The 24,372-nt window shown below is 41.7% G+C and overlaps 3 protein-coding genes across 16 annotated transcripts in view; 1 reads left to right on the top strand and 2 right to left on the bottom strand.

Moving 5' to 3' along the window:
- Positions 1-17,325, bottom strand: part of Tmed8 (transmembrane p24 trafficking protein family member 8) — a 56,803-nt gene extending 39,478 nt beyond the window's left edge. For 3 of the 4 annotated variants that reach the window (XM_070028904.1, XM_070028889.1, XM_070028890.1), the window contains exon 1: positions 3,748-4,026. In XM_070028904.1, the coding sequence (XP_069885005.1) occupies positions 3,748-3,865 (118 nt within the window). In that variant the 5' untranslated portion in view covers positions 3,866-4,026. Of the gene's footprint in view, positions 1-3,747; positions 4,027-17,285 lie in introns of those variants that run through there. The other variant, XM_070028897.1, reaches the window with a different exon arrangement.
- The window catches only part of Samd15 (sterile alpha motif domain containing 15), a 23,913-nt gene continuing 3,717 nt past the window's right edge, over positions 4,177-24,372 (top strand). Inside the window, exons 1-3 of one of the 6 annotated variants that reach the window (XM_070028814.1) lie at positions 4,181-6,001; positions 8,744-8,842; positions 15,556-15,616. In XM_070028814.1, coding sequence (XP_069884915.1) covers positions 4,265-6,001; positions 8,744-8,842; positions 15,556-15,588 — 1,869 coding nt within the window. In that variant the 5' untranslated portion in view covers positions 4,181-4,264 and the 3' untranslated portion in view covers positions 15,589-15,616. Of the gene's footprint in view, positions 6,002-8,743; positions 8,843-13,833; positions 15,431-15,555; positions 15,617-17,302; positions 19,198-24,372 lie in introns of those variants that run through there. The other 5 variants (XM_070028819.1, XM_070028831.1, XM_070028801.1 and 2 more) reach the window with 5 other exon arrangements.
- Positions 17,193-24,372, bottom strand: part of Noxred1 (NADP dependent oxidoreductase domain containing 1) — a 23,899-nt gene continuing 16,719 nt past the window's right edge. For all 6 annotated transcript variants that reach the window (XM_070028859.1, XM_070028860.1, XM_070028884.1 and 3 more), the window contains exons 4-7: positions 22,787-22,967; positions 22,058-22,212; positions 20,743-20,944; positions 17,193-17,533 (exon numbers count right to left, since the gene is read on the bottom strand). In XM_070028859.1, coding sequence (XP_069884960.1) covers positions 17,341-17,533; positions 20,743-20,944; positions 22,058-22,212; positions 22,787-22,967 — 731 coding nt within the window. In that variant the 3' untranslated portion in view covers positions 17,193-17,340. The remainder of the gene's footprint in view (positions 17,534-20,742; positions 20,945-22,057; positions 22,213-22,786; positions 22,968-24,372) is intronic.

Genomic DNA, 24,372 nt, shown 5'->3' with positions numbered 1-24,372 from the left:
CTCAATAAATGGCTGGGCATGGTGGCCTGCAATTGTCATCCCAGTGGTAAAGGGAACCATAAATAGAAGGACCACAGTCCAAGCTGAACCAGAAATTAAAGTGAGACCCTATTCTGAAAATAAAGCAAAAAGGGGCTGGCAGAATGGCAAATATATAAAAGTGGCTGCTTAGCAAGCATAGGCTCCAAGTTCACACCCTAGTATCACAAAATAAATAATTCACAGTTCTTAAAACAGTAAGGACATCTTGACCACTGAGGAGCTTAATTTATAAGCCTTTTTCTCCCTTTACCAAATTTTAGCTAACAAACATGAAGGCCCTCTTTTAAAACCAGTTATGGGCCAGGAGCCAATGGCTCACATCTATAACCCTAGCTATTCAGGAGGCTGAGATCTGAGGATTGAGGTTCAAAGCCAGCCTAGGCAGGGAAGTCTGTGAGACTCTAATCTCCAAATAACTACCAGAAAACCGGAAGTGGCACTGTTGCTCAAAGTGGCAGAGCACTAACCTTGAGTAGAAAAGCTAGGGACAGCACCCAGGCTCTGGGTTAAGCCCACAACCAACAACAAAGAAAAACAACAGTTATGGTTCTTTTGGATACTGACAAATCCCTGCTTTGAAGGAATAAGGTGCATTGAAATTTCCAAGCCCTGAATTCAATAACAAGTAAATATCCAATCTTTTATTTTACATTGTTTTATGAGAGGGCAATAGAAACATTTTTCAGTTTCAATTCTTCTTAGTTTCTCTACTACTTATTTACTGAAATATTTTCTGGTGAAAAGTGACAGAAAGATCCAAACTCCTAATTTTAACAATTTGTAATGCTTACTCTCAAGTCTATAAAACTCTGGCAGTATTTCCACACTGCCTTAGAAATCCAGCTTAACTTCCACCAAGGGTTTTTCTAATATTAGGAACTAAACCTTCATTGCAGGGATAGTCCAATAACTACAGGATGCTTAGCAACATCCCTGGCCTACAATTACTAGATGTCAGTAAGAGCTGCCCCTGGCTATGACAAACAAGACTGCTTCGAGACATTGACAGACGTGCTTCCAGATAGTATACACAATTCTAATCCAAGGATTAGCTTTGGTTATCTCAGCCCTAATTTCCCACATTCACTGAATACACATACAAAATTCTGCATTGAGACTCTCTTTGATCACTTAAATCAGCTAATATTTACAGAACCTTGAAGATAAAACATCAAGGATTGTAGGAGAAAAAATAGGCAAGATAGATTCTATTTCTCCTTCAAGAGGCTTCTTAGGGGGAAAGTACATAAAGAACTATAATTTAAAAAAAACACTCAATTGCAAAACATTTTGAAATATTTTTGTTTTGCTATTGGAATCCTCATTTCATCAAACTGAAAACACCTTGAAAATAAAGACTAAAACTTATCCTGGAGTCACAGACAATAAAAAGGACAGTTACTTCATCATAATAAGGTGCCAATTTCATATAGACAGTAAAACTCCAGAGCTAACTTGGTCATTACCTTTTCTTGGGTGTATTTTGTTCTTTTGGGAAGGGGTGACATTGTCCAAAAAGAATGTACTCTTTATCTGACTTATGTAACTGTAACCCCTTTGTACATCATCCTTCTAAACAATTTTAATGGTAAAGAAAATGATTGTTGACAGGATTGAATCAGATAAACAAATGATTCTTTTTCTACTTTGACACAGAGTAGTCAATACATGTAAACTTATCATTTCAAAAAGAGCAATAACAAATTCCTATATAAATAGAAGTCAGCTTTTATCCTCCTTTTGTTTTGCATGTATATAATGCTAGGACTTGAACCCAGGTCTTCATGCATGCTACACTGGGCCATACTCTAGTGTAACAAGCATTTTAAATAGAAAGGTCTTATGAGTACTCCAAAAATATATTTAAAGATAATAGATTTGATATTTATCATATTCATATTTATCACATTTATACTTTATTTGAAAGGCTTTTGTGTTTGTCATAAACACAAGGACTTAAAGAAGAGGTTAGAACACACTTAATTTGGGGCTGGGAAGGTGGCTCAGTGGTAAAGCACTTGCCTTGCATGCCAGAGGCCCTGGGTTCAATTCCTCAGCACCACATAAGCAAAAAGAAAAAAAGCCGAAAGTGGTGCTGTGGCTCAAGGTAAAGCGCTAGCCTTGAGCTGAAGAGCTGAGGGACAGTGCCCAGGCCCAGAGTTCAGGCCCCAGACCAGACCCCCCCCCCAAAAAAAAAGAATACACTTAATTTATAAACAGTAATATCCAAAGGGGACAGGTATTTATTTCCTTAATCTTTTAGAAACTATGCCTAGCTTAGGATTTCTTTGTTTTGTTTTTTTCTTTTCTCTTGTTTTGTTGTTGCTTATGATGCTGGGGATCAAACTCAAGGCCTCATTTATGCTAGGTAAATATCACTGAGCTACATCCTGATTCATGCTTATCATTTCTAATGCCATAATCAAACATGCCATTAATTTTTAATTTACAATAAGTATGAAAAGTTCAAAATTTATAAAAGGCAAAAACTGTTAAGATGTTTAAAATAAGAACATAAGGTCATGGGAAAGATTCACAGATAGGTGATGGAGTGTGTGTGAGAGGCGGGGGAGAGAGAAAGCCTGAACAAGTAAACATTGTAAGATGAGAGCTATTTGAGATTCAAATAGAAGGGATACACAGGAAGGGGTATATATATATATCCAAGGAACACCTTCTCTGGCAGCACGGGGAATTTAGTTGGGTGAAAACAGACCTTATTCTTGTAATGGTTGAGAATAGTGGTAAGGTATGCTTTACACCAAATGCCTTAGACACAGGGCCCACACAGTCCCACTACCCCTACCAAGCAGGTGTTATTAGTACCCACATCTAATAGAAGAGGAAACTCAGAGCAGGAGATGAAGTAACTTGCCCTGGGTCTCACAGTCGTCTACAGTGGAGGATCCAGATGCTTTAGCTCCTCAGTAGGACCCAAACCACTGTCCTTTTCGCGTCCTATTTCATACCTGGAAAATCATTTGCTAAGTACTTAGTGAAACCAATCCCGCAGCCTTCTGCCCTTTTGTATTTCAGAGAGCATCCTTTTAGTGCATCCCCGGTGATGCCCAGGAAGAAACGGTAGGACGGCAGTCCCTTTCATCTTGGGACACTCAAGTGATCCCCGCGGAAACAAACTTGTGTGGGTGGAAATGGAGACGCTGTCTTGGAGAAAGGGGGAGGTTGCCGACATCTAGTTCCTGCCTTTGCTCAGGCTGTTCACGCTCGGTTTGCCTCGGCTCCTCCGCCCTCCCGCCCTGACACCGAGGCGACCTGCCGGCCGGGATGGGGGCCGGAGGAGGAGGAAGGCCGGGGAGGCCGGGGGCGAGGTCGACGAGGAGCCCGAAGCTGGAGGGGGGGGAGGGGGTCACGACGCGGGGGGAGGGGAGGCAGGTCTGCAGCCGTAGGTGGGGCGGGCGGATGCAGGTGGGATGTGAACCCCGACTGGGGCAGCGAGACGGCGGGGAGCGGAAAGGGGAAGCGACCCCGTCCCCAACCACTGCGGCTCAACTCCGGAAAGGAAGCGGGAGAGGAACCGAGACGTGGCTGAATGGGGGAGACGAGGACCGCGGGGGCCCCGGGGGCCCGCGCGGCGGCAGCGGCGGCGGCCGAGGCGGAGCGGCCCCGCCGCGGGGACCCAGGCAGAGCGCGGCGCGGGGCCTGAGGCCGGCGGCGCTCGCCCCCCAGCGCCCGGGCCTGGCCTACCTGAGGCGACCGTCTGGCTCCCCTTCACTCGCGGGCGGTCCCCGAGGTCTCCCGCCGACCCTCGGCGGACTGCGGGGCTCCAGAAGCCCGGCCCCTCAGCCGCCTGCCGGCCCGACATCTGCAGCCCGCGCCCAGAGCCTCGTCGCCGCGGGCTTCGAGCGCCTCCGGAAACAGCCGAAGGCCGAGCGAACGCCGAGGCGGTGAGCCTCGCCTCGCCGAACGGAGCCGAGCCCAGGCGAACCTCGGCCGAGCCCAACCGAATGGAGCCGAACCCAAGTCCCGCAGCCACGGCGAAGCAGCCGCGGGAAGAGCGTGAGGCCCCGGGCCGGCCGGACAAGCGGAGGCTGGCGGCGCGGTCGGGTCGCTAATTTTTCTCTAAAAGCCCGGGCTTGGGAGAACCCATCTCAACTGGGGCCGAGTCCGGAAGCCGCCGCCGGAAGCCGCGGTGTCCATAGAGACGCTGTCGGAAGTCGCGGTTGCTAGGCGGCCGGGGCGCGTCCGCCCGCGGAGCTGCACGATGTCAGCTGACCCCGAGGATTATGATTTCAGCCTTGACGAAGAAGAGAACACGCTTTTTGAGAGATTTAAACGTCCGAGGCTTAGTGGCACGTACGAGGTTGTCGAGATTGGCGTTGCGGGAAGGGCAGGCCCACAGCCATCCTCAGCGATTGGGCAAGAGCCAGAGTCAGCAGAGGCTGGGGAGGAGGACGTACCGCGGGAGCCAACCGGGACAGCCCAGGAAGAACCTCACAGCAAGAGAGACCTGTCCAGCCCAACTAAACCAGGGAGCGCCCAAGGGCTGAAATCAGAGACATCCAGACTGGGTTACGATGAAAGGTATGAGAATCCAAGGTATGAGAATGATGAAACATATGAGAATGAAATGTATGAGACCTACATAGATCCACTGGCGGAGGTTAACCAAGCTCTTACATACTACGAACTCACAGAGTCAGCTACAGAAATAATAGGTCCAGAAGCTTCTATCGGCGAGTCAAGATTGGAAATACCAGAAGAGACTGAACAAGAGGTTCCAGAGAAACTATTTGAGGAACAATATGAAGAAATAGGTCTAGAGCCTTCAGGCCAGATCACACCAGTGATCACACCAAGTGAGAAATCAGTCGAAGAGAAAGTACAGCCAGGAAAGATGACTGAAGAGGAAATTACAGAAGAAACACGAAAAGACTCAATTGAAAAGAAAAGTATGGAGCTATCAGAGCAGAGCAAACCAGAATTTTCAGATCAGAGACCAAGAAAATCTACCGAAGAAGCAGATCCAGGGTCTCTAGAAGAGATTAAGGCAAGGGTTCCAGATGAAAAACCAGGAGACTCAACTAAGGAGGAAGTTCCAGAGTCACTGGAAGAGAGCAAACCAGAGTTTTCTGGTGAAAAATCAAGAAAATCAATTGACAAAACAAGTCCACAGCCATCAGAAATTCCAAAGGAGACAAGAAGAAAGTCATATAAGGAAAAAGTTACAGGTCCACCAGAAGAGGCTAGTGTAGCAGTACCACAAGAGATGGAACCAGAGAAGAGGCAGAGAAAGTCATTAGAGGACACCAAACCAATAGATCAAAAACAGAAGCAGAGGAAATCAAGTGAGGAGACAGAACAGGCAACACTAGAGAAGTCTGAATTAGAGGAAACACTAAAAGAATCAACAGAGGAGAAAGGCGAAGAACTGCCAGAGCAGACTAAATCAGAGTTTTCAGAAGAGGATTCAGGGAAATCACCTGATAAAACAGATCAAATTCCACCACAGTCGCCCAAACTAGAAGTAAAAGGGGAAATAGAAGTAGAGAAAAATCTCAAGTTATCAGGTAAAGACAAAACTGGGGAGAAACATGCAGAATCTTCCGAGGAAATCAGTTCAAAGCAAATCAAATCTGATGGTTCTGTGGACAAGGATGAGCGTGCACACCCTGAGTATCAAACAAGAAAATTGTCCAAAAAAGAAACTGACACAGCTAGAGATAGTGAAGTTGAATTAGTGAGTATGGATGATTCAGTCTCATCTCCAGAACTCCAAAAACTACTTTCTTTTATCAGTACAGAATACTTAGACTTATATCACTCAATGTCTCAGGATGAGGGAACATCCTCTAGTTCAGAATTTGATCCATCTCAAGAATTGGTGGAACTGTTTAATAAACGGTACCAATTCCAGCATATAAAAGACTTTGAATATCTGACATGGAGCCCAGAGAAAGTTGCAGATTGGATTAGCTATTTAGGCTTCCCTCAATACAAGGTATACAAAAATAACATTTTTTAAAAATTTCATGCTCTCTAACTTGACCTGTGTTTTTACCTCCTCTTCATTAAGAATATATACAGGCTGTGGATGTGGCTTAGTGGTAGAGTGCTTGCTTAGCATGCATGAAGCCCTGGGTTCGATTTCTCAGTACCATATAAATGGAAAAAGCCCAGAATGGCGCTGTGGCTCAAGCAGTAGAGTGCTAGCCTTGAGCAAAAGAAGGTCAGGGCAGTATGTAGGCCCTGAGTTCAAGCCCCAGGACTGACAAAAAAGAGTATTTAGAAAACTCCTGGACTAGCCTGGCACCAGTGGCTCATGCCTGTAATCTTAGCTACTCAGGAGGCTGAGATCTGAGGATCACGGTTCAAAGCCAGCCCGGGCAGGAAAGTCTGTGAGACTCTTATCTCCAATAGAAAACCAGAAGTGGCACTGTGGCTCAAGCAGTAGAGCACTCACCTTGAGCTGAAGAGCACAGGAACAGCACCCAAGCCCAGAGTTCAAGCCCCACGACCAAGAAAAAAAGAAAAGAAAAATCCTGGACTAGAAGGAAAGTCACTGCGGTGTAGGGGAAGGGGGAATATGCTAGAGATGGAGCCTGGGGTTTTGCATATGATAAGCATATACTTTGTCACTGTATCTAGCACAACCAGTCTGTAGCTGATGTATATATTTCTGTTTGGGGAGAGAAAGAGAAGGTCATATTTGTTTCCTTACCCTCCTTGTGGTTCCATTTCTCTACAGTCTATGAATAAAGACCAAGACTTTTTTTTTTTTTTTTTTTTTTTTTTTTTTTTGTCAGTCGTGGGGCTTGAACTCTGGGCCTGGGCGCTGTCCCTGAGCTCTTCAGCTCAAGGCGAGCGCTCTACCACTTGAGCTACAGCGCCACTTCTGGTTTTCTGGTGGTTTTATTGGAGATAGGAGTCTCATGGTCTCTCCTGCCCGGGCTGGTTTTGAACTGCGATCCTCAGATCTCAGCCTCCTGAGTAGCTAGGATTACAGGCGTGAGCCACCAGCACCCGGCAAGACCAAGACATTTTTATAAACCCTCTCTTATAAAAATTTCCATTTCAAGCTAGGTGCCAGTGGGTGTAACCCTAGCTACTCAGGAGACCGAGATCTGAGGATGGCAGTTCAAAGCCAGCCTAGGTAAGAAAGTCCATGAGACATTGAAATAACCATCAGAAAACCAGAAGTGGCATTGTGGCTCAAAGTGGTAGAGCAATAGCCTTGACCACAAAGGGGATCAGGGACAGCACCCAGGCTCTGCTTTCAAGCCTCAGGACCAGAAAAAAAGAATACATTTCAAAATATATTTTCTGTAGAAAGATGTCAAGTTGCAAGTTGCTTTAATTGCAAATTCCTTACCTGGACTTCTACTATAAATTTCTCCAAATACCTAAGTTTAGCCAATTAGCCCAAATGTATTTTACCAAAAAACAGTGTAAACTTTTTTTTTGTCCATTGTGGGGCTTGAACTCTGAGACTAGGTGCTGTCCCTGAACTCTTCAGCTCAAGGTGAACACTTGTTTTGTTCTATGCTAGTACTAGGGCTTAAACTCGGGGCCTGGGTAGTGTCTCTTAGCTTTGGATGGAGTGGGTCCTGGGACTTGAACTAAGACTGGGTGCTGTTCCTGAGCTCTTTTGCTCAAGGATCTACCACTTTGAGCCACTGCTCCACTTCTGGTTTTCTGATGGTTCATTGGAGATAAAAGTCTCATGGACTTACATGCCTGGGTTGGCATGTAAGCTACTCAACCATCTGAGTAGCTAAGATTATAGGCATGAGCCACTGGCACTGAGCTCCCTTAGCATTTCCACTCAACTTTACAACTTGAGCCACAGCTCCACTTCTGGTTTTCTGGTGGTTAATTGGAGAGAAGAGTCTCATAGAATTTCCTGCCTGAACTGACTTCAAACTGCAATCCTCTCAGATCACAGCCTCCTGAATAGCTAGGATTACTGGGCTCACAAGGTATGAGCAACCAGTGCCCAACTGTAAATTTCTTAATTTACCAATGCCAACTATGACTTTAAGCTACTACAAAATAACCCAAGATCTTAAACCATTTGCACTTAAAAATATAATTGAGACAAGAAGAAGCATTAGTTGTTGGAGGGATAAACAAAAGAAAAAAGAAAAAACCTTGAAGCAGCAGTATGAAATTGAATCAAGAGCTTAGATGAGGGCTGGGAAGGTGGCTCAGTGGTAGAGCGCCTGCCTTGCATGCATGAGGTCCTGGGTTCGATTCCTCAGCACCACATAAGCAGAAAAAGCTGAAGGGGCACTGTGGCTCAAGTGAGCTGTGGGACAGGGCCCAAAGAGCTTAGATAGAAAATGTGTAATTAAAGCCAGCCGCCAGTGGCTCACGCCTGTAATCCTAGCTACTCAGGAGGATGAGATCTGAGATTGATATTTAAAGCCAGCCCCGGCAGGAAAGGCTGTGAGACTCTTTATCTCCAATAAACCACTCAGAAAACTGGAAATGGTGCTGTGGGTTCAAGTGGTAGAGCACTAGTCTTGAACTGAAAAGCTGAGGGACAGTACCCAGGCCCAGAGTTCAAGCTCCATAACTGACAAAAAACAAAAAAGTGTTATGATACAAAATAAATTTTCTCAATATAGGACTAGAGATAAGTATGATTACTTTCCTTGCTTCTTTCTCTCCTTTCCCTTCCTTTCTCCTTTTCCTTCCAATTGCAGCACACTTTCAGGTGGTGTTTTTATTTTTTGGACAGGAGTGTTTTACTACAAACTTCATCAGTGGCCGAAAACTCATCCATGTAAACTGCTCAAATCTCCCTCAAATAGGGATAACAGATTTTGAGGACATGAAGGTGAGTTATATACAAAGTTTCCCTATATTGTTCTGTAACAGTGCTACCATTGTCTCAGCACAACCTCCTCCTCTTCCAATCCTTTTTCTGTCTGTTGTGACATTTTACCTCAATCCCCCATACTCATGGTAGTTGCTTCTTCCCTCTCCTTTGAATCAATAACTATCATTATTCCTATGGTAATTAAACCCTCAGGTTTACTCCATTTCCACTCTTCAGACCTTTATTGCCTCAGTCCTAGAATACAGCAGTAGCTTCCTGCTTTAACCTCTCTCTGTGGGCATTTTAGATTCAAGAGGTCTGCTTTTAGGCTCTCACTTGCCAACTACTATTCAGAAACTTTCTGAATAAGGGTTAGCATTATAAGGGTTAGAACTCAGGGTCTGGGTCTTGTCATTTGGGCCAAACCTCTCTCCATTTTTACTTTCTGGTTGCTTTTTAGATAGGATCTTGAGTTTTTGTTTGGGGCTAGCCTGGGGAGAGAAGTCAATACCTATATCCTCTCTCATATCTGGGACCACAGCCATGTACCACCACACTCAGCTTATTGGTTGAGATGGGATATCGCTTAACATTTTACCCAGACTAGCCTGGAACTATGATCCTTCCTGATCTCTACTTCTCTTACAGACTTGAGCTAGAGAGCCCAGCCCCAGAAACCATCTTTGTATTCCCTCTGCTTACAATTTAGTCCCAACTAGTTTATGCTTGAAGGCCCTCTGAAGCTTTTTTCCAGTCACCTACCACTACCTACCCTACTACTCTTCTGTATAAATCTTTTTCTCTCCAGTACTGGGACACATTAAACTCTTTGTGGCTCATCTTTCTAGCACAAAGTCTATGATAAATTTCTTTTGCTTAAAAGTTCTCTCCATTTGGAGCATTTTAAAATTTATAAATCATCCGCATATATAATCTCATTTGTAACCTTTCCTCTTTAACACCCTGACCTTGTGCTTGCTGAAATTAGTCTAACACTTGAGTGATAACACCGCTTCTTTTTGCCATAGTTTTCAGATATGGCTTTTCACTTTTTCCTGGGACATGATCCTTTACTATACCTCCTGCATAGCAATAACAGGAGCATGCCACCAATACCTGGCTTATTGGTTGAGTCTTGCAAACTTTTTACCCCATCTGGCCTCAAACTGTGATCTTCCTGATTTTTACCACTTGAGTAGGTGAAATTACAGGCACGTTCTACCCCCATTCAGTAAGTAAATCCATCTTATTTTAAAGTACCACAATAGCACAACAGTTGCTTCTGATTTCTATTTAGAAAGTAATTCTCTATGTCTAGTATGGTGGTATGTACCTGCAATCCCAGCTACTCAGACAGCTGAAGCAGAAGGAACGTTAAGTTTGAAGCCAGTCTTGACAACTCAGTAAGACCATATCTCAAAATAAAAGAGCCAAGGGTGCAGCTTGATGGTAGACTGTTTGCTCAGCATATATGAGGCCCTGGGTTCAATCCTTAGTACCACAAAACAAATGGAAGGAAGAAAGAAGAAGGGAAGGGAAGGAAAGGAAGTTAATTCTCAAAATATCTACTACCCATTACATCACAAAAGATCTTTGTGATAGCCAGGGCCCTGTAGCCCATGCCTGTAATCCTAGCTTCTTGGGAGGTAGAGGTAAAAAATTGTGGTTTGAAGCCAGCCTGGCCAAAAAGTTTATGAGACCCCAACACAAGTTCTTGGAAACTATAGGCATTACAGTATCTGTTTGAGGTCCTGTGAAAAAAGTGTTCTGAAGTGATGCCAAGCCTTCAGTATTTGCCACTATCCTAGAATGTAGAAGGTAGAGTCCTTAGAAAAAAAAATCTAGTAATCCTCACAAATACCAATTTCTCATAATCCTATTATCTCAGGTAAGTTCCTAATAAGTTGCTTTAAGTGTTAGACAAAAAGTCAATTGCTTATTGGTTCATTAAAAAAAATAAACAACTTTTAGATCAATATATGGTACATAGGAGGGGACCCTCATGATCCAATGGTGAATCTCAGACATGCTTAAAGAATTACCAGGACTGTAAGCCTAGCTACTCAGGAGTCTGGCTCTTCAGGAGGTTGATCTCTGCGGATCCTGGTCGAAACCAGTCCAGGCAGGAAAGTCCATATATCCTCCTGCCACAACTCCAATTTACCACCAAAACACAGGAAGTAAAACTGTGGCTCAAGTAGTAGAGTGCTAGTCTTGAGCAAAAAAACTCAGGACCCCCTTACTCTCCCCTCCCCCCAAAAAAGAATCACTGAAAATTGGGCATAGTGTCTCCTATAATTCTAGCTACTTGGGAGGTAGAGACTAGGAGATCACAGTCTGAGGCCAGCTTAGACAAAAAGCTGTTCCCCAGACTCCATCTCAACCAACAGCAACCAGTAGCACATACTTGTTATCCCAGCTACAGGGGAAGTACAGTGACTGGGTGCAGCAGGCACACCTCTGCAATATGAGAAACATAGGTAAAATGGTCACAGTCTAAGCTAGCTGGGCACCAAATAACCAATGCAAAAAGGGACTGGAGGCGGGGAGTGGAGTGGAGGAGAGAAAGAAAGAAAAAGACTACTAGAGACATGACTCAAGTGATAAAGTGCCTGTCTAGCAAATTGAATTCCCTGAGTTCACTCCTCATTACTGGGGGTGGGCGGGGAGAATGATTGAATTAGAGGAAGGATATTTAAGTTATATCAGTACTGGATCTTGAACTCAGAACCTAACACTCTTCACTTAGCTTTCTCACTCAGTGCCACAATGCTGGCATTCCACTACTTGAGCCACACTTCTAGCTTCTTGGTGGTTAATAAGTGTCTCACAGACTTCCTTGTCTTGAGCTGGCTTCAAGCCATGATTCTCAGATTTCAGCTTCCTGAGTAGATAGGATTATAAGTATGAGTCACCTGTGCTCAACACTTTGTTTTTTGTTGTTTTGTTTTTCTTTTGCCAATCCTGGGGCTTGAACTCAGAGCTTGGGCACTGTCTGTGAGCTTCTTTGTGCTCAAGACTAGCACTCTACCACTTAAGCCACAGCACCACTTCTGGCTTTTTCTGTTTATATGGTATTGAGGAATCACATGCATGCTAAGCAAGCACTCTACCACTAAGCCACATTCCCAGCCCTCCATACTTTATAACATTTTCAATGTTTGCGTTTGCGTTATAATATTCTGCTAAAGCGAACAGGACTTTCTCAGCCCACAGTGTTTTGGTTAGTAGAGATTAAGTATCTCTAATCCAGAATGCTTGGGATCAGAATTGTTTCAGATCTTTTCTTAATTTGGGGATATTTGCATATATGTAATAAGATGTCTTGGAAATAGAATCAAATCTAAACATGAAATTCATTTTTGTTTGATATATATCTTATACACATAGCTGAAGGTAGTCAGTGTAGTAGCATCATGTGGTGAGAACTCTTAAGAGGCACCTACAGTAATTTGGATTTTATCTTGGAAATCTCATAGCTACAGAACAACTAACATTCTCACTGGGAATGCCAGGCAACTGTGTAAACTTTTACTCACAAACTATCTTTAGAATCTAAACAATGTAGATTTCAAGTAAAATTTCATCTAAAATGTATTGCAATACCAGACTTAGAATTTCCTGTACCATGTCTTTTAGTCTTGTATCACCAGTAGCTTTGTTTAAAAAATCCATTTTACATACCCATTTGGCAGTGTTTTAACAGCAATTTCATTGACTCTATTCTTACCCAGATGCAGAATAGGAATTCAAATACCGTTTTTTATTAACTATTAGGATTAAATCTAGAATTTGAAAAGGCAATCAGAGCTGACTATAGGATAACAAGTTGACGTTGTACTCAGTGAATACAAATTATGTTTAGAGATTGAAAATAGAAACTGAACATATCCAAGGTATTGGCCCAAGGCTGTAAGCCTAGCTACTTGGGAGGTGGAAATCAGGGGAATCTCAGTTAGAGACCAGCCAGACATAAAAGTTTCTGTCACCCCAGCAGCACAAATAGGATGATTACAGTCCAGACTGTTCCTGGAATAAAGTGAGATTCTATCTTAGAAAATAACCACTGTAAAAAGGGCTGGGTACGAGGCTCAAGTGGTGTAGTACATTTGGCTACAAGCATGAGGCCCCAAGTTTAAACTCCAGTACTGTTAAACCTAAAAACAGAATAAATAAGTATAGATACTAATAAAACAGCTGAAACCTCAATATCTGCTTTTTAGTGCTTGTGATATGTTTTGAAAAATTTGAGAAGTATCTTTCTCAGTTGCAAATTAAAGCTGAGCCTCTTTTTAGACAAGTTTATTCCTTAATCTTTCCCAGAAATACTCAAGGTCCTAATGTAAACATGTTATCTACTTTTTTTTTTTTCGGAGATAGGATCTCACTATTTTTCCCAGGCTGGCTTCCATCTCCTGGGCTCAAGGGATCCTCCTTGCCTCCAGCCTCCTGATTAGCTGGGAATCCAAGTATGGGCTACCAGGCCCAAATGAACATATTACCTTGCTTTTATACTAGGTAGCATGTTTTTCTTTTTTCTTTTTTTTCTTTTTTTTTTTAATTTTATTTTATTTGTGAACATACTGTACACAGAGGGGTTACAATTACATGGGCAAGATAATGCATACATTTCTTACCAAGCATTGCAGCCTCCTCCTTTGTTTATCCTTCACCTCCCTTCCCAGCCTCCCCCCTCCCGCCCATGTTTTTCATTAAAAAGAGAAAAATTAATTCACTTGGGGCCAACTGATGCAAGGGGCATTTAAACATCTTTAGTGCTTTAAAAAAGATATTAAGTCTGTGACATTTCTCTTCAAAGAACTTGGTTTTGATAAGGCCAGTCTAGGAAGCTTCAATGTTCGATTTTTCCATTGAATTAATTTAAGTCACACACAATCTGACTTATGGAAATACCACTGATGACAGGAATAGACAACAAAATAAAACTTAGATTTAGTTATATTTTCAAGTTAGTTTTACTAAAAAAACAAATTACCCTTGCGTTTCAGATAATTTCTCAGCATGTACGAAAGCTACTGAGAATTGAAGAGCCATGGTTCTGCCGTAGCATCAGACTTCCCTATAGGGATAATATTGGCTTGTTTTTAGAACAAAAAAGTCATACTGGGATAAAGTCTGATTCCTTGACCTTTACTGAATTTGTCAAAGCAGCAGGATTACAGGACTGTGATCCAAAAACGACTGGCCCCGAAGAGAAAAAGTGAAATGAGCCACGGAGAAAGTCATCTCACTTAGCTGGAAAAACCAAACTGACTTTTTTGGGGGAAGAAGTGTGTTTTTTTTCTGTTTTGTTTTGTTTTTTTTTCCTTCACGAACCACTGAGGAAGGCCATCTCACTTACCTTGAATGATCAAACTATGAGTTACTTAAGGAAAAAGGTGTGATCTTTTCTGTTTTCGTTTTTTTCTTTCGCCCCCTTTCATTGAGGATCAGAGTTAGAACTGCTGGCTCCATTCCCAGTTCTTTCCTGACTCACAGCATCTTCCTTTTGTGCTCCAAGGCAGCCCCTTTGTTAAAGGCAGCAATATTTGTCTTTCATTCCTGTTAAAATACTTAGTAGTGGGAGCATACTGGGGAAATACAATTAGGCATAAATTCTCATCTGGGTATTGTGGTACACATGTAGAAATCTCAACACTCAGAAGGCTTAGACAGGAAGATTGGGAGTTCCAGGGCAGCCTGGGCTATGTAATGAGATCTTCTCGAAATAAGTAAGTAGAATAAGATCTCCTATTAGTCAGATAATCCTTTCCACAAATACAGAAAAGAAGATGTTATTGAAGGAGTACTAACTGATCCATGTCACTATTCTGCTACTGAAGAGATTGCAAAGGCAAATCACATTCTTTAAAATAGCCAGGCATATAAAAGTCATTACATAGAAGTTAACTATCTTTATCTAGAGAGAAAACAAAACTTCTATCTTGATTACAGACAGGAAATTACCACTTGGAGCTAGGTCCCTGAGCTACCCAGCTATGGATAGGGAGAAAGGGTACCATCCACCTTAGTGTTAATTCTAAATGATGGCTGCAAGTCCCCAAGGACTGTCTGTCAGGGATGTAAAACTGGCAAGAATTTTAGTTGGCTTTTTTTTTGTTTTTTAAGATTTATAGATTCAAAGCAAACAAAGGATTTGCAATTCTGTTGTTCAAAGGAAAGGTTTCAAGGGAAATTCTGTTCCCCTTTAGCCATCAGAGAAAACAGTGGAATTCAAAGTGGAATTCAGACTACAGTATATTCATGATTGTATTTCTTAAAAGGAATTAGTAAACACTTGTTTGAAGGGCTCTAGCTCCCCTCTATCTTCATTCACACTTTCTGCTCTTTAGTTCCTGGATTCATTTCTTAATCCTAAAAAAAAAAAAATCACACTATATTACTAATGTAATCTGAAGGCTAATGGTTACCTTGTCTATTCCCTATACCTGAATTCACTGTAAAAGAAATGTTTCTTAGTGGTTTTTTTTGTTGTTGTTGAGAGAAGGAACAAATGAACATGTATGCCATATGTTAATATTCGATGATAAATCTATTTTCCCCAATTGGCCAAATATTTATCAGAAACTATTCTAGCACTGTACCACTGGTTTTGCTTGCCTCATGATTATGCACAATAATAAAACCATGGTGATTTCCAAGTTTACTGAATGGTTTCCTCAGAAACATTTAAGTACCCAGGTAATGTTGGCTCCTACTTATAATCCTAGCTACTCAGGAGGCTGAGATTTGGAGTGTTATGATTCAAAGCCAGCCTGGACAGAAAAGACTGCAAGACTCCATTCCAAAATAATCAGTAAAATGTCAGATTGTAAGTATGACTCAAATGGTGGAGTACCAGCTGTGAGCAAGCCAACTGATCTTGAGGCTCTGAGTTCAAGCCCCAGGCTGGCATGGGGGAAAAAAAGCAGTGATTTTGTTCAGTAACCAAAGCACAGTGACATCTTTCTTAGTTTCATGAGATTACTGCTATTGTAAATTGACAAAAAAAAACTCTATTGTAAATTGACAAAAGTATTTATAAAACATAAAGGAAATAGACGTTTGCATTATAAAAATAAGATCTATATTTTACCAAAAAACATGTCATTTAAATGCCAGGTGGTTTTGTTCTGTTTGGTGTGTGTATGTGTGTGAATACTAGGGCTTGGACTCAAGGCCCGGGCACTGTCTGTTAGCTTTTTTTTTGCTCAAGGTCAAAACTCTATCACTTGCGCTATAGCTCTACTTTGGGCTCTTTCTGTAGTTAATTGAAGATTATTAAAAAAAAAAAAAAAGTCTCCTAGACTTTCCTGCCCAGGCTGGCTTTGAATTGCAATCCTCAAACTCAGTTTCCTGAGTAGCTAGGATTATAGGTATGAGCCACTGGCACCTGACTGGTCTGGTGTGTGTGTGTGTGTGTGTGTGTGTGTGTGTGTGTGTGTGTGTGTGTGTGTGTGTGTGTGTGTGTGTGTGTGTGTGTGTGTGTGTGTGTGTGTGTGTGTGTGTGTGTGTGTGTGTGTGTGTGTGTGTGTGTGTGTGTGTGTGTGTGTGTGTCACAGACAGAGAGAGACAGAGAAACAGAGACAGAGAGAGATTTGTGACAAGGCTTTACTGTATAGCCCAAAATAGACTTGAACTGGAGATCATACTGCCTTAGTCTCCTGCATACAGGGATTAAAAGCATGTACTATCATACTTAGCTCCAATTATTTTTTAAGTGGTTTTCATGGGAAGAACTTTTACTAAGGAGGCAGGACTGGGGGTGGGGTAGGCGGGGATTGCAATTTGAGGCTAAAGCAGCCATCTCAACCAGCAATCTGCGGGGAGGGGTGGCATCTACCTATAGGAAGGCAGAGGTAGGAGAATCAGTATGAAGGCTTTGGGAAAAATGTCTGACACCCTATCTGAAAAATAAAGCAAAATGGCTAGAGGCATTGTTCAAATTGTAGAGCACAAGCAAGCTTCAAGGCCCTGTGCTCAAAACCCAGAACTACCAAAAATGGGGAAAGATAGAGAATTTTAAATAAGATGAGATAGCATAAGAATAATCAAATATAACTGAAGTAAGAATGAAATAATCAATTGACATTGTTTAGTTAATAATTACCTTTCTATCCAAAATGGTAGGGAAATCAAGTAGTATTGTGTTTTAAGTACATATTACTATGGAAAAGGAGATGCAAGTATAATTATTTAACACTATGGAAAAGGAGATGCAAGTATAATTAACAGTGGTGTTATTAATTATTTAATCTAGCTTTTAGAGAAATAGAGATGAGAAAAGCAGTAATTTGTTTACATGGCTGCTCTAGGGAAATAATATATTAAGTTGTATGGTTATTTAGGCAAGCTGGACACATCCAAGTATGTTGATATTTAGGACCTCTTGCTTTATTTTACACTTCAAAGAGCCATTAATTAGTACAGTTTTCAAACACACTGTAGTTACATGACTTACCCCTTTCTCTGTTATAGGGTATAAGTCCTGCCCAGCCCATCTGAGGAGAATAAGATCATGATCTTGAGGTGCCTTGATGGGATGGAGAGTCTGTGGTACCCTTTGGCTTTTGTTTGGTTAATGAGACATCGAATACTTCGCAGTATATATAGTGAAGGTAGTCCTGGAGATCTGGACTATTTGAGAGATGCTGGCTAAAAGGCGTTTCCTTGAGTTGTACAGTAGTCAGATCAAACCAGGGGAAAGGTCTGCAGTGGGGAAAAAAATACTGTTAATATTTTATGTCTGCTCAAACCATCCAATGTGGCTATCCACATAATAATCCACAATAATCTTTTAACTAGAAGCTATCTCTATATAAATTTCTAAAAATGTAAAGTGATTTTTAAAAAAACAGCAGAGGCTAAGAAATACAGAATCCAAAGATTGTATGTGGGATGACCGATAAAGGCATAACATATACATAATGAACAAGGTAAAAGGAGAAGAAAAAGAGAAAAGAACAGAATTTTTGGAGCAATTATGAGTGAGAATTTTTCCCAAGTTAGTATCAGATTCCACACTACAGATTCAGAAAGCAAGCAAGACAAATGTCAACAGGATCTCAAGCAAGATAAATGTCAGCAACAACAAAATTATCCCTAGATACATTTTCAAATGAAAGAAATCAATGATAAAGACAAAAGACCTGAAAGAAACCAGAGGAAAAACCAACTTTCCCTTCAGAAGAACAAAGGATTAAAACAACTTCTCTTCAGAGGCCAGGCAAAAGAAGAAAATGGAGTGAAATATTTAAAACCACCAACCTACAATTTTTCTGTATCCTGCCAAATTTTCTTTTGAAAGTAAAGAAGAAATAAAGACTTAGCAACCAAACAGTGAGTAAATCTTTTGCCAGTTGACCTATCTTGCAAGGAATATTCTAAGTTTTGTTCCCCCCACCCCCAAGTTGTGAGGTTTGAACTCTGGGCCTGGGTGTTGTCCTTCAGCTGTTCAGCTCAAGGCAAATGCTCTACCACTTGAGCCACAGGTCCACTTCCAGTTTTCTGGTAGTTAAGTGGACTACCAAGGACTTTCCTGCCTGGCTGACTTTGACCTGCGATCCTCAGATCTCAGCCTCCTGAGTAGTTAGGATTACAGGCGTGAGCAACCAGCACTTAGCTCTAAGTTTGTTTTTTTTTTAAGAAATGAAAATGATCTAGGTCAGAAAGTTGGGTTCCCATAAAGGAGAAGGACTAGAGTGCATCGAGATGGCAGCCCCCAAGGATCTGCAATTGAAGAAGGCTATCACAGAGCTATTGACACTCAACAGAAGGTAAAGCTTGACATATGTATAGATTGAACAACTAAACAGAACATCTTACTATAGATACAGAGATTATAACTTTGGTAGATGAAACTATAATGTACGAAGGCATAGGAAGAATGTTTATTCTTCAATCATTCACAACCAGCTGTTAAAGAAACAGAAAATAGTAGAAAAAAAGTTAAAGAACTAAACAGAAAAAGTCCTCCCTGGAGCACAATGTAAAAGGAACAGGACAACATCCAGAAGATGCTGATGGCATGAAGGGCACAGTGGGAGCATCTAAGAGATGCTCTTCCCTCCTGACTTCTCTCAACCTGGCAAGATCTAAGGGTTGTGCAGGGTAACAACCTCCCTCAGCTGGATGGACATTTTTATCTGAATGGCCTCACACCCCACCTTCTCTCACACCTCACCACCTCTTTTGGGTCCCCCTTCTGCATATGTTCCCTGCCTCTGCTAGATAGCCCTGTCCAGGACACTCTTGGAGCCTGGGGTGAGCCAGGAACTCCCAAGAGAGGGAAGGACAGGGTCCAGGGCAGATAGGGAAGCTCTGTGTGAGCCTAATGCTAAACTGACAACCAAATAAAGGCTATGTACAATTTATGGAATAGATAATGGTTTGCTCAAAGCTATATCAATAATTATTCAATTATGTATGTGTGTACATTTATACAAAATGAATGTCAGCAATAATTCAACCAAGAGGGCGAGGAATTAGGATTGTTTCACTATAAAATACATAACCTGGGCCAGGAAGGTGGCTCCGTGTTAGAGTGCTTGCCTTGCATGCATGAGGCCCTGGGTTCAATTCCTCAGCACCACATAAGCAGAAAAGGCTAGAAGTGGTTCTGTGGCTCAAGTGGTAGAGCACTAGCCTTAAGCTGAAGAGCTAAGGGACAGTGCCCAAGCCCAGAGTTCAGGCCCCACAACTGACAAAATAAATCCTTAACCTGTGAAGTGGTGAAAGTGTGCTCAGATTCATTGTAAATGTAGAATGTACCTATGTATTTACATGATATTTATGTAAATTCATTGTATATGAATTGAAGGTATAAGATTAATATACAAAAGCCAATCTCCTGGCCTGACAGTGTGGCTTAGGTGGTAGAATGCCTGCCAAGCAAGTACAAACCTCTAAATTCAAACCCCACTGTCACCAGAAGTCAATCTCTTTAATATATACGAATGTCCTGATCATTTTCTGTTCCTGTCACTGAATCTCACAGACTGGGCAATTTGTAAAGAGTAGAGTTTATTTAACTCAGAGTTCTGTAGGACAGGAAGTCAAAGAGTATATGCCAGCATACTCATTCATAAATGAAGCAGATATGACTGTACTAATAAACAATGGCATTACATGTAGTTTTTCATTTCTAACTCTAGGATATGTACATGATAATGTATGCAAATAATGCCATAAAATGACACAAATATAAAAACTGTAAAAGATAAAACCTATGAAATGGGATATAGGAGGCAAAAGAGCTTTTGCTTTTCCATTGGCTGGATTTTTTTGTGTGTGCGCCCATCTTAGGGCTTAAACTCAGGGCTTGGAAGCTGTCCTTGAGCTTTTGCTCAAAGATAATATTCTACCCCTGAGTCACAGCTCCACTTCCAGGCTTTTTAAAGTAAATGATCAGAGATAGTCTCCCAGACTTTTCCTGCTGGAGCTGACCTCAAACCTCGATCCTCAGATCTCAACTTCCTAAGTAGCTAGGATTGCAGATGTGAACAGACATGAACCTTTGGTACCAGCTGGTTGGATTTTTATAGAAGCACATTTATCAATTTTAAAATAGAACATGAGCTAAGTATAATGGTGTATGCCTACAATCTCACAGCACTCAGGATCACAAGTTCAAGGCCAGTCTGAATACATACTGAGAAATTGTCTCAGGGAAAAAGGAAAGGTGTGGAAAGAGACAGAAACAGAAGGGGACTGGAGGCATAGTCAAGTGTTAGAATGCCAAACTACCAAGCAAGAAGCCCTGCATTCAATACCCAATCCAGGAAAGAGCACGAGTGTTCACGAGAGGGGGGGGGGGGGGGAGAAAGAGAGGGAGAGAGAGAAGGAGAGAGAGAGAGAAACTGAACATGGCGCATGAAAGGAAAAAGAGGGGGAAAAGCATCTGCTATCTGACCTCTTACCTTCTGTGAAACAAGTTCCTGACATAGATTTGGTTGACAAAATGTTCTAGCTGAAAACTTGGACAAGCTGAGTCTTCAGTAATGAAAAATAGTCTGTTCAGCATCTCCAGTGCTTTTGGGTAGAAAAGGCTTCTTGAAGTGCAGACATTTAGGGCTGCATACAATACTCCCTCCAACCATTTAATATTGAGGGTTATTCCCCCTATACATCAATGAGAGGGAACAGAATAACGTTACTAAAAATGTGCTGCAGGAATCTAAGACCCCAGACAGTAACTATAGAAGCCACCATTTTTCCAATACAGACTAATAATGTAGACCTTGAAATGAGTGAACACTCCTCCCTGTGAGGCTAAGAGCTTCATCTGCCCTTTATAATATATAATGTATTGATTATACTAAAGGAGGAAGACAGGAACAAATGTAGATTGCTAATAGCAAAAACATATCCAAAATGGAACATGCCTGTGATTCTAGCTATGCAGTAAATAAAGATGTGAGAATTATGGTTTTAAGACAGCCTGTGCAAAAAAAAATCCCTATCAGAAAAATAAAAATAAACTGGGTGTGGCATTACATATCTGTTATCCTAGACATACAAGAGGCAGAGGTCTGAGGATGGAAGTTTGAGGCTAGCCCCAAGCAAAAGCATGAGATCCTATCTAAAAAGTAAAAAGGGCTGGGAGCATGATTCAAGTGGAGAACAATTGTTTTATAAACACAAGACTGAGTTCAAACCTTAGTACTACCCTCCCCCCTACCCCCCCCCAAAGTTCTCTAGAATGATCCCTGCCAATAAGGGGGAATTACTGGGAAAAACTGCAAGATTAGAACAGGGAAAAGCCATTTTAGTCCCAGACACTGTATTCTCCTATTTTAAATGGCAGTTTCATCTAGTTGTTTCCCATTCATGCATAAGAATCCAAATAATCCATCTTGCTAATAAGGGTTATTTGTCATCACCAAACATTTTCACTACTAAAACTAAATGACTACTTGTTTCAAACACATACATGGCACACACAAACTTAATATGAGCAATAGGCTGAGGATAAGGTAGGGTTCAGAAGAATGCCAGATGTGGGCTGAGAAAGTGGCTCAGTGGTAGAGAGCTTGCCTTGCATGCATGAAGCCCTGGGTTCGATTCCTCAGCACCACATAAGCAGAAAAAGCTGGAAGTGGCACTGTGGCTTAAGTGGTAGAGCGCTAGCCTTGAGCTAAAGAGCTGAGGGACAGCGCCCCAGCCCAGAGTTCAGGCCCCATGACTGACAAGAAAAAAAAAAAGAATGCAGAAATATGGTGAACAATTCATTACCTTTGGAACTGAATGGGGAGGTAGCTTGAAGAATCACGGGATCTTGGAGCGCAGTTGCAATATCCTTATTGGCTCCCCAGATATGGTCAGTATCCTCAACACAGTGATACACAGGCCGCAAGATATTGGTGTGGTTGTTCAGTAGTAGTCTTAATCTGGAAGCCAAACAAGATAGGGAGTAGCAGTGCCAGGAATAGATTTCTATTCATATCCAAGCCCACCAACAGATTGTGATACACAGCCCTGCTCAGACAAATAGGTCTGGGTCTACACAGAGAGCATTAATGAGTTGGATCTATCTACCTAACAAGCGCTTACATGAAAAGTTATATGTCAGATACTGGCTAGACGTTAAGTACAAAAATAATTTACTATGCAGCAATTCTCCATGACTATTTTCAGTAATATTTTATGTGATTGACTGTGGTGTTTTCCTTTTTCCTGATGAACAAAGGAATAATGTTTAGCTTCAGGTAGTGGGTGACAACATATGATGATAGTTGTACATATTTGTACAGCCAAGAAAATATCCCACCCACAAGTGCTTTAAATTGGGAGAGACATAATTAGAAAAGTTGGCTGAGTCCTTTACAGATCAAACTGCTTCCTCTCTATTTCTGAGGATGTATCAACCCCCATGAAGTAGGGGGTATGGTGAAGGTGAATAGCAGAGAGTAGAGAAGAAGAGGCAGCAGTTCTGCCTGGTCTGTTCTTGTCCCCACAAGATACCTGGGCAGTGGGATAGCAGATGCAAAGCTTTGCACGAGGCAGTTCCTCTCAATACTTCCTTGAATTTCTAAGCAGATATTAGGCAACTGAGATGGCAAGCAACAGAGGAATAGTATGTTGGCCCAGCTCGCCAGGTGAGGGTTATGGTAAAAGCACTGGATTCCCTCTTTCTGGATAACATCTGGAAAGGATAAAGGAAGACAGAAAGAGCAGACAAAGGAGTTGAACCTGAGCATCAGACTGGAGAGAAGATCAATCTCAGGAAGCAACCCGTCTTGTTGCTACATAAATCAGAGAGATCATCCTATATGCCTTCTATGAGCTATACTGCAATGCCCTAATCACACATTACCAAAGTAGGTGGTGTCATTGCAACAGTAATTGAAATGAAGTCATCTTTCTCTTACCTTCAGGCCAATGCTGGAATGTTTATAAGGAAGAAAGTATTCTCTAAGAGTCTTTTTGCTTCAATTTGCCAAAGGCTCATCATGTGTCGTTGTATGTTACATATATGTATTATTTGAGGTAAACCTCACATGGACTTTCTTAGACAGAGACTAGTATATACGCAAGGAAACTGAGGCTTCAGGAAGCTATGTGATTTGCCCAACATAATACAGCTCTTGACTTTGGTGGGTAGTTAACATTAAAGAAAGCAGAGGCTGGAAGGTGTTTGGAAAGAAGGAACTGTTTCTACATAGTATACACAGCTTAATGGTAATAGGATATTTATGTGTAGAGAGATGTAGTAACATGTAGTTACCTGAAAAACATTCCTAGTAAGTTAATCCTATGGTTGTATTCATTGCAGAATGGATTATCAAAAGAAAGAATTCAAAATACACACTCATGTGCAGTAGTATGTTCAAAGTGTTACTGATTTTGTCTTTTTGTTTCTTTTTTTTTTTTTTTTTTTTTTTGCCAGTCCCAGAGCTTGAACTCAGGGCTTGAGCATTGTCTCTGATCTTCTTTTGCTCAAGGCTAGCATTCTACCACTTGAGCCACAGAGCTACTTCCGGCTTTTTCTGTTTATGTGATTGATACTAGGGAATCGAACCCAGTGCTTCATGCAAGCTAGGCACTCTGCCACTAAGCTATATTCCCAGCCCCTCAAAGTGTTATTGAAAAAACAGATAACAGATATATGTATATATATTTTTCGGGGGGGGGTCAGTCGTAGGACCTGAAATCTGGGTCTGGGTACTGTCCCAGGTAGGTTAGCACTCCACCACTTGAGCCATAGCACCACTTCTGTTTTTTTTCTGCTTATGTGGTGCTAAGGAATTGAACCCAGGGCCTAATGCATGCAAGGCAAGCAGTCTACCACTGGGCCACCTTCCCAGCCCCTAACAGACATATCTTAATGACCAAGTGCATGGTAGAAGTTATGTTGAGATTATCTGCATCTTTATAAACTTGAAGATGGATAAGAGAAAAATAATTCCAGATAAGCCTCTGGAATTCTTGTCTCCTTCTATAATACAGATAGTTTAAAACTGAAATTTCATTTCTAATAAACACATTACTCCCCCCAAAGACTATATACTGCATTGAGTTACTATGCATACCAGTCCTACTTAGTGAGG

The sequence above is a fragment of the Dipodomys merriami genome, unplaced genomic scaffold, assembly GCF_024711535.1.
Source record: "Dipodomys merriami isolate MVZ:Mamm:240054 unplaced genomic scaffold, mDipMer1.0.p SCAF_1, whole genome shotgun sequence".
NCBI classification, from domain to species: Eukaryota; Metazoa; Chordata; class Mammalia; order Rodentia; family Heteromyidae; genus Dipodomys; species Dipodomys merriami.
The sequence above is the reverse complement of the archived record's forward strand: the minus strand, read 5'-3'. Positions and strand labels throughout refer to the sequence as shown.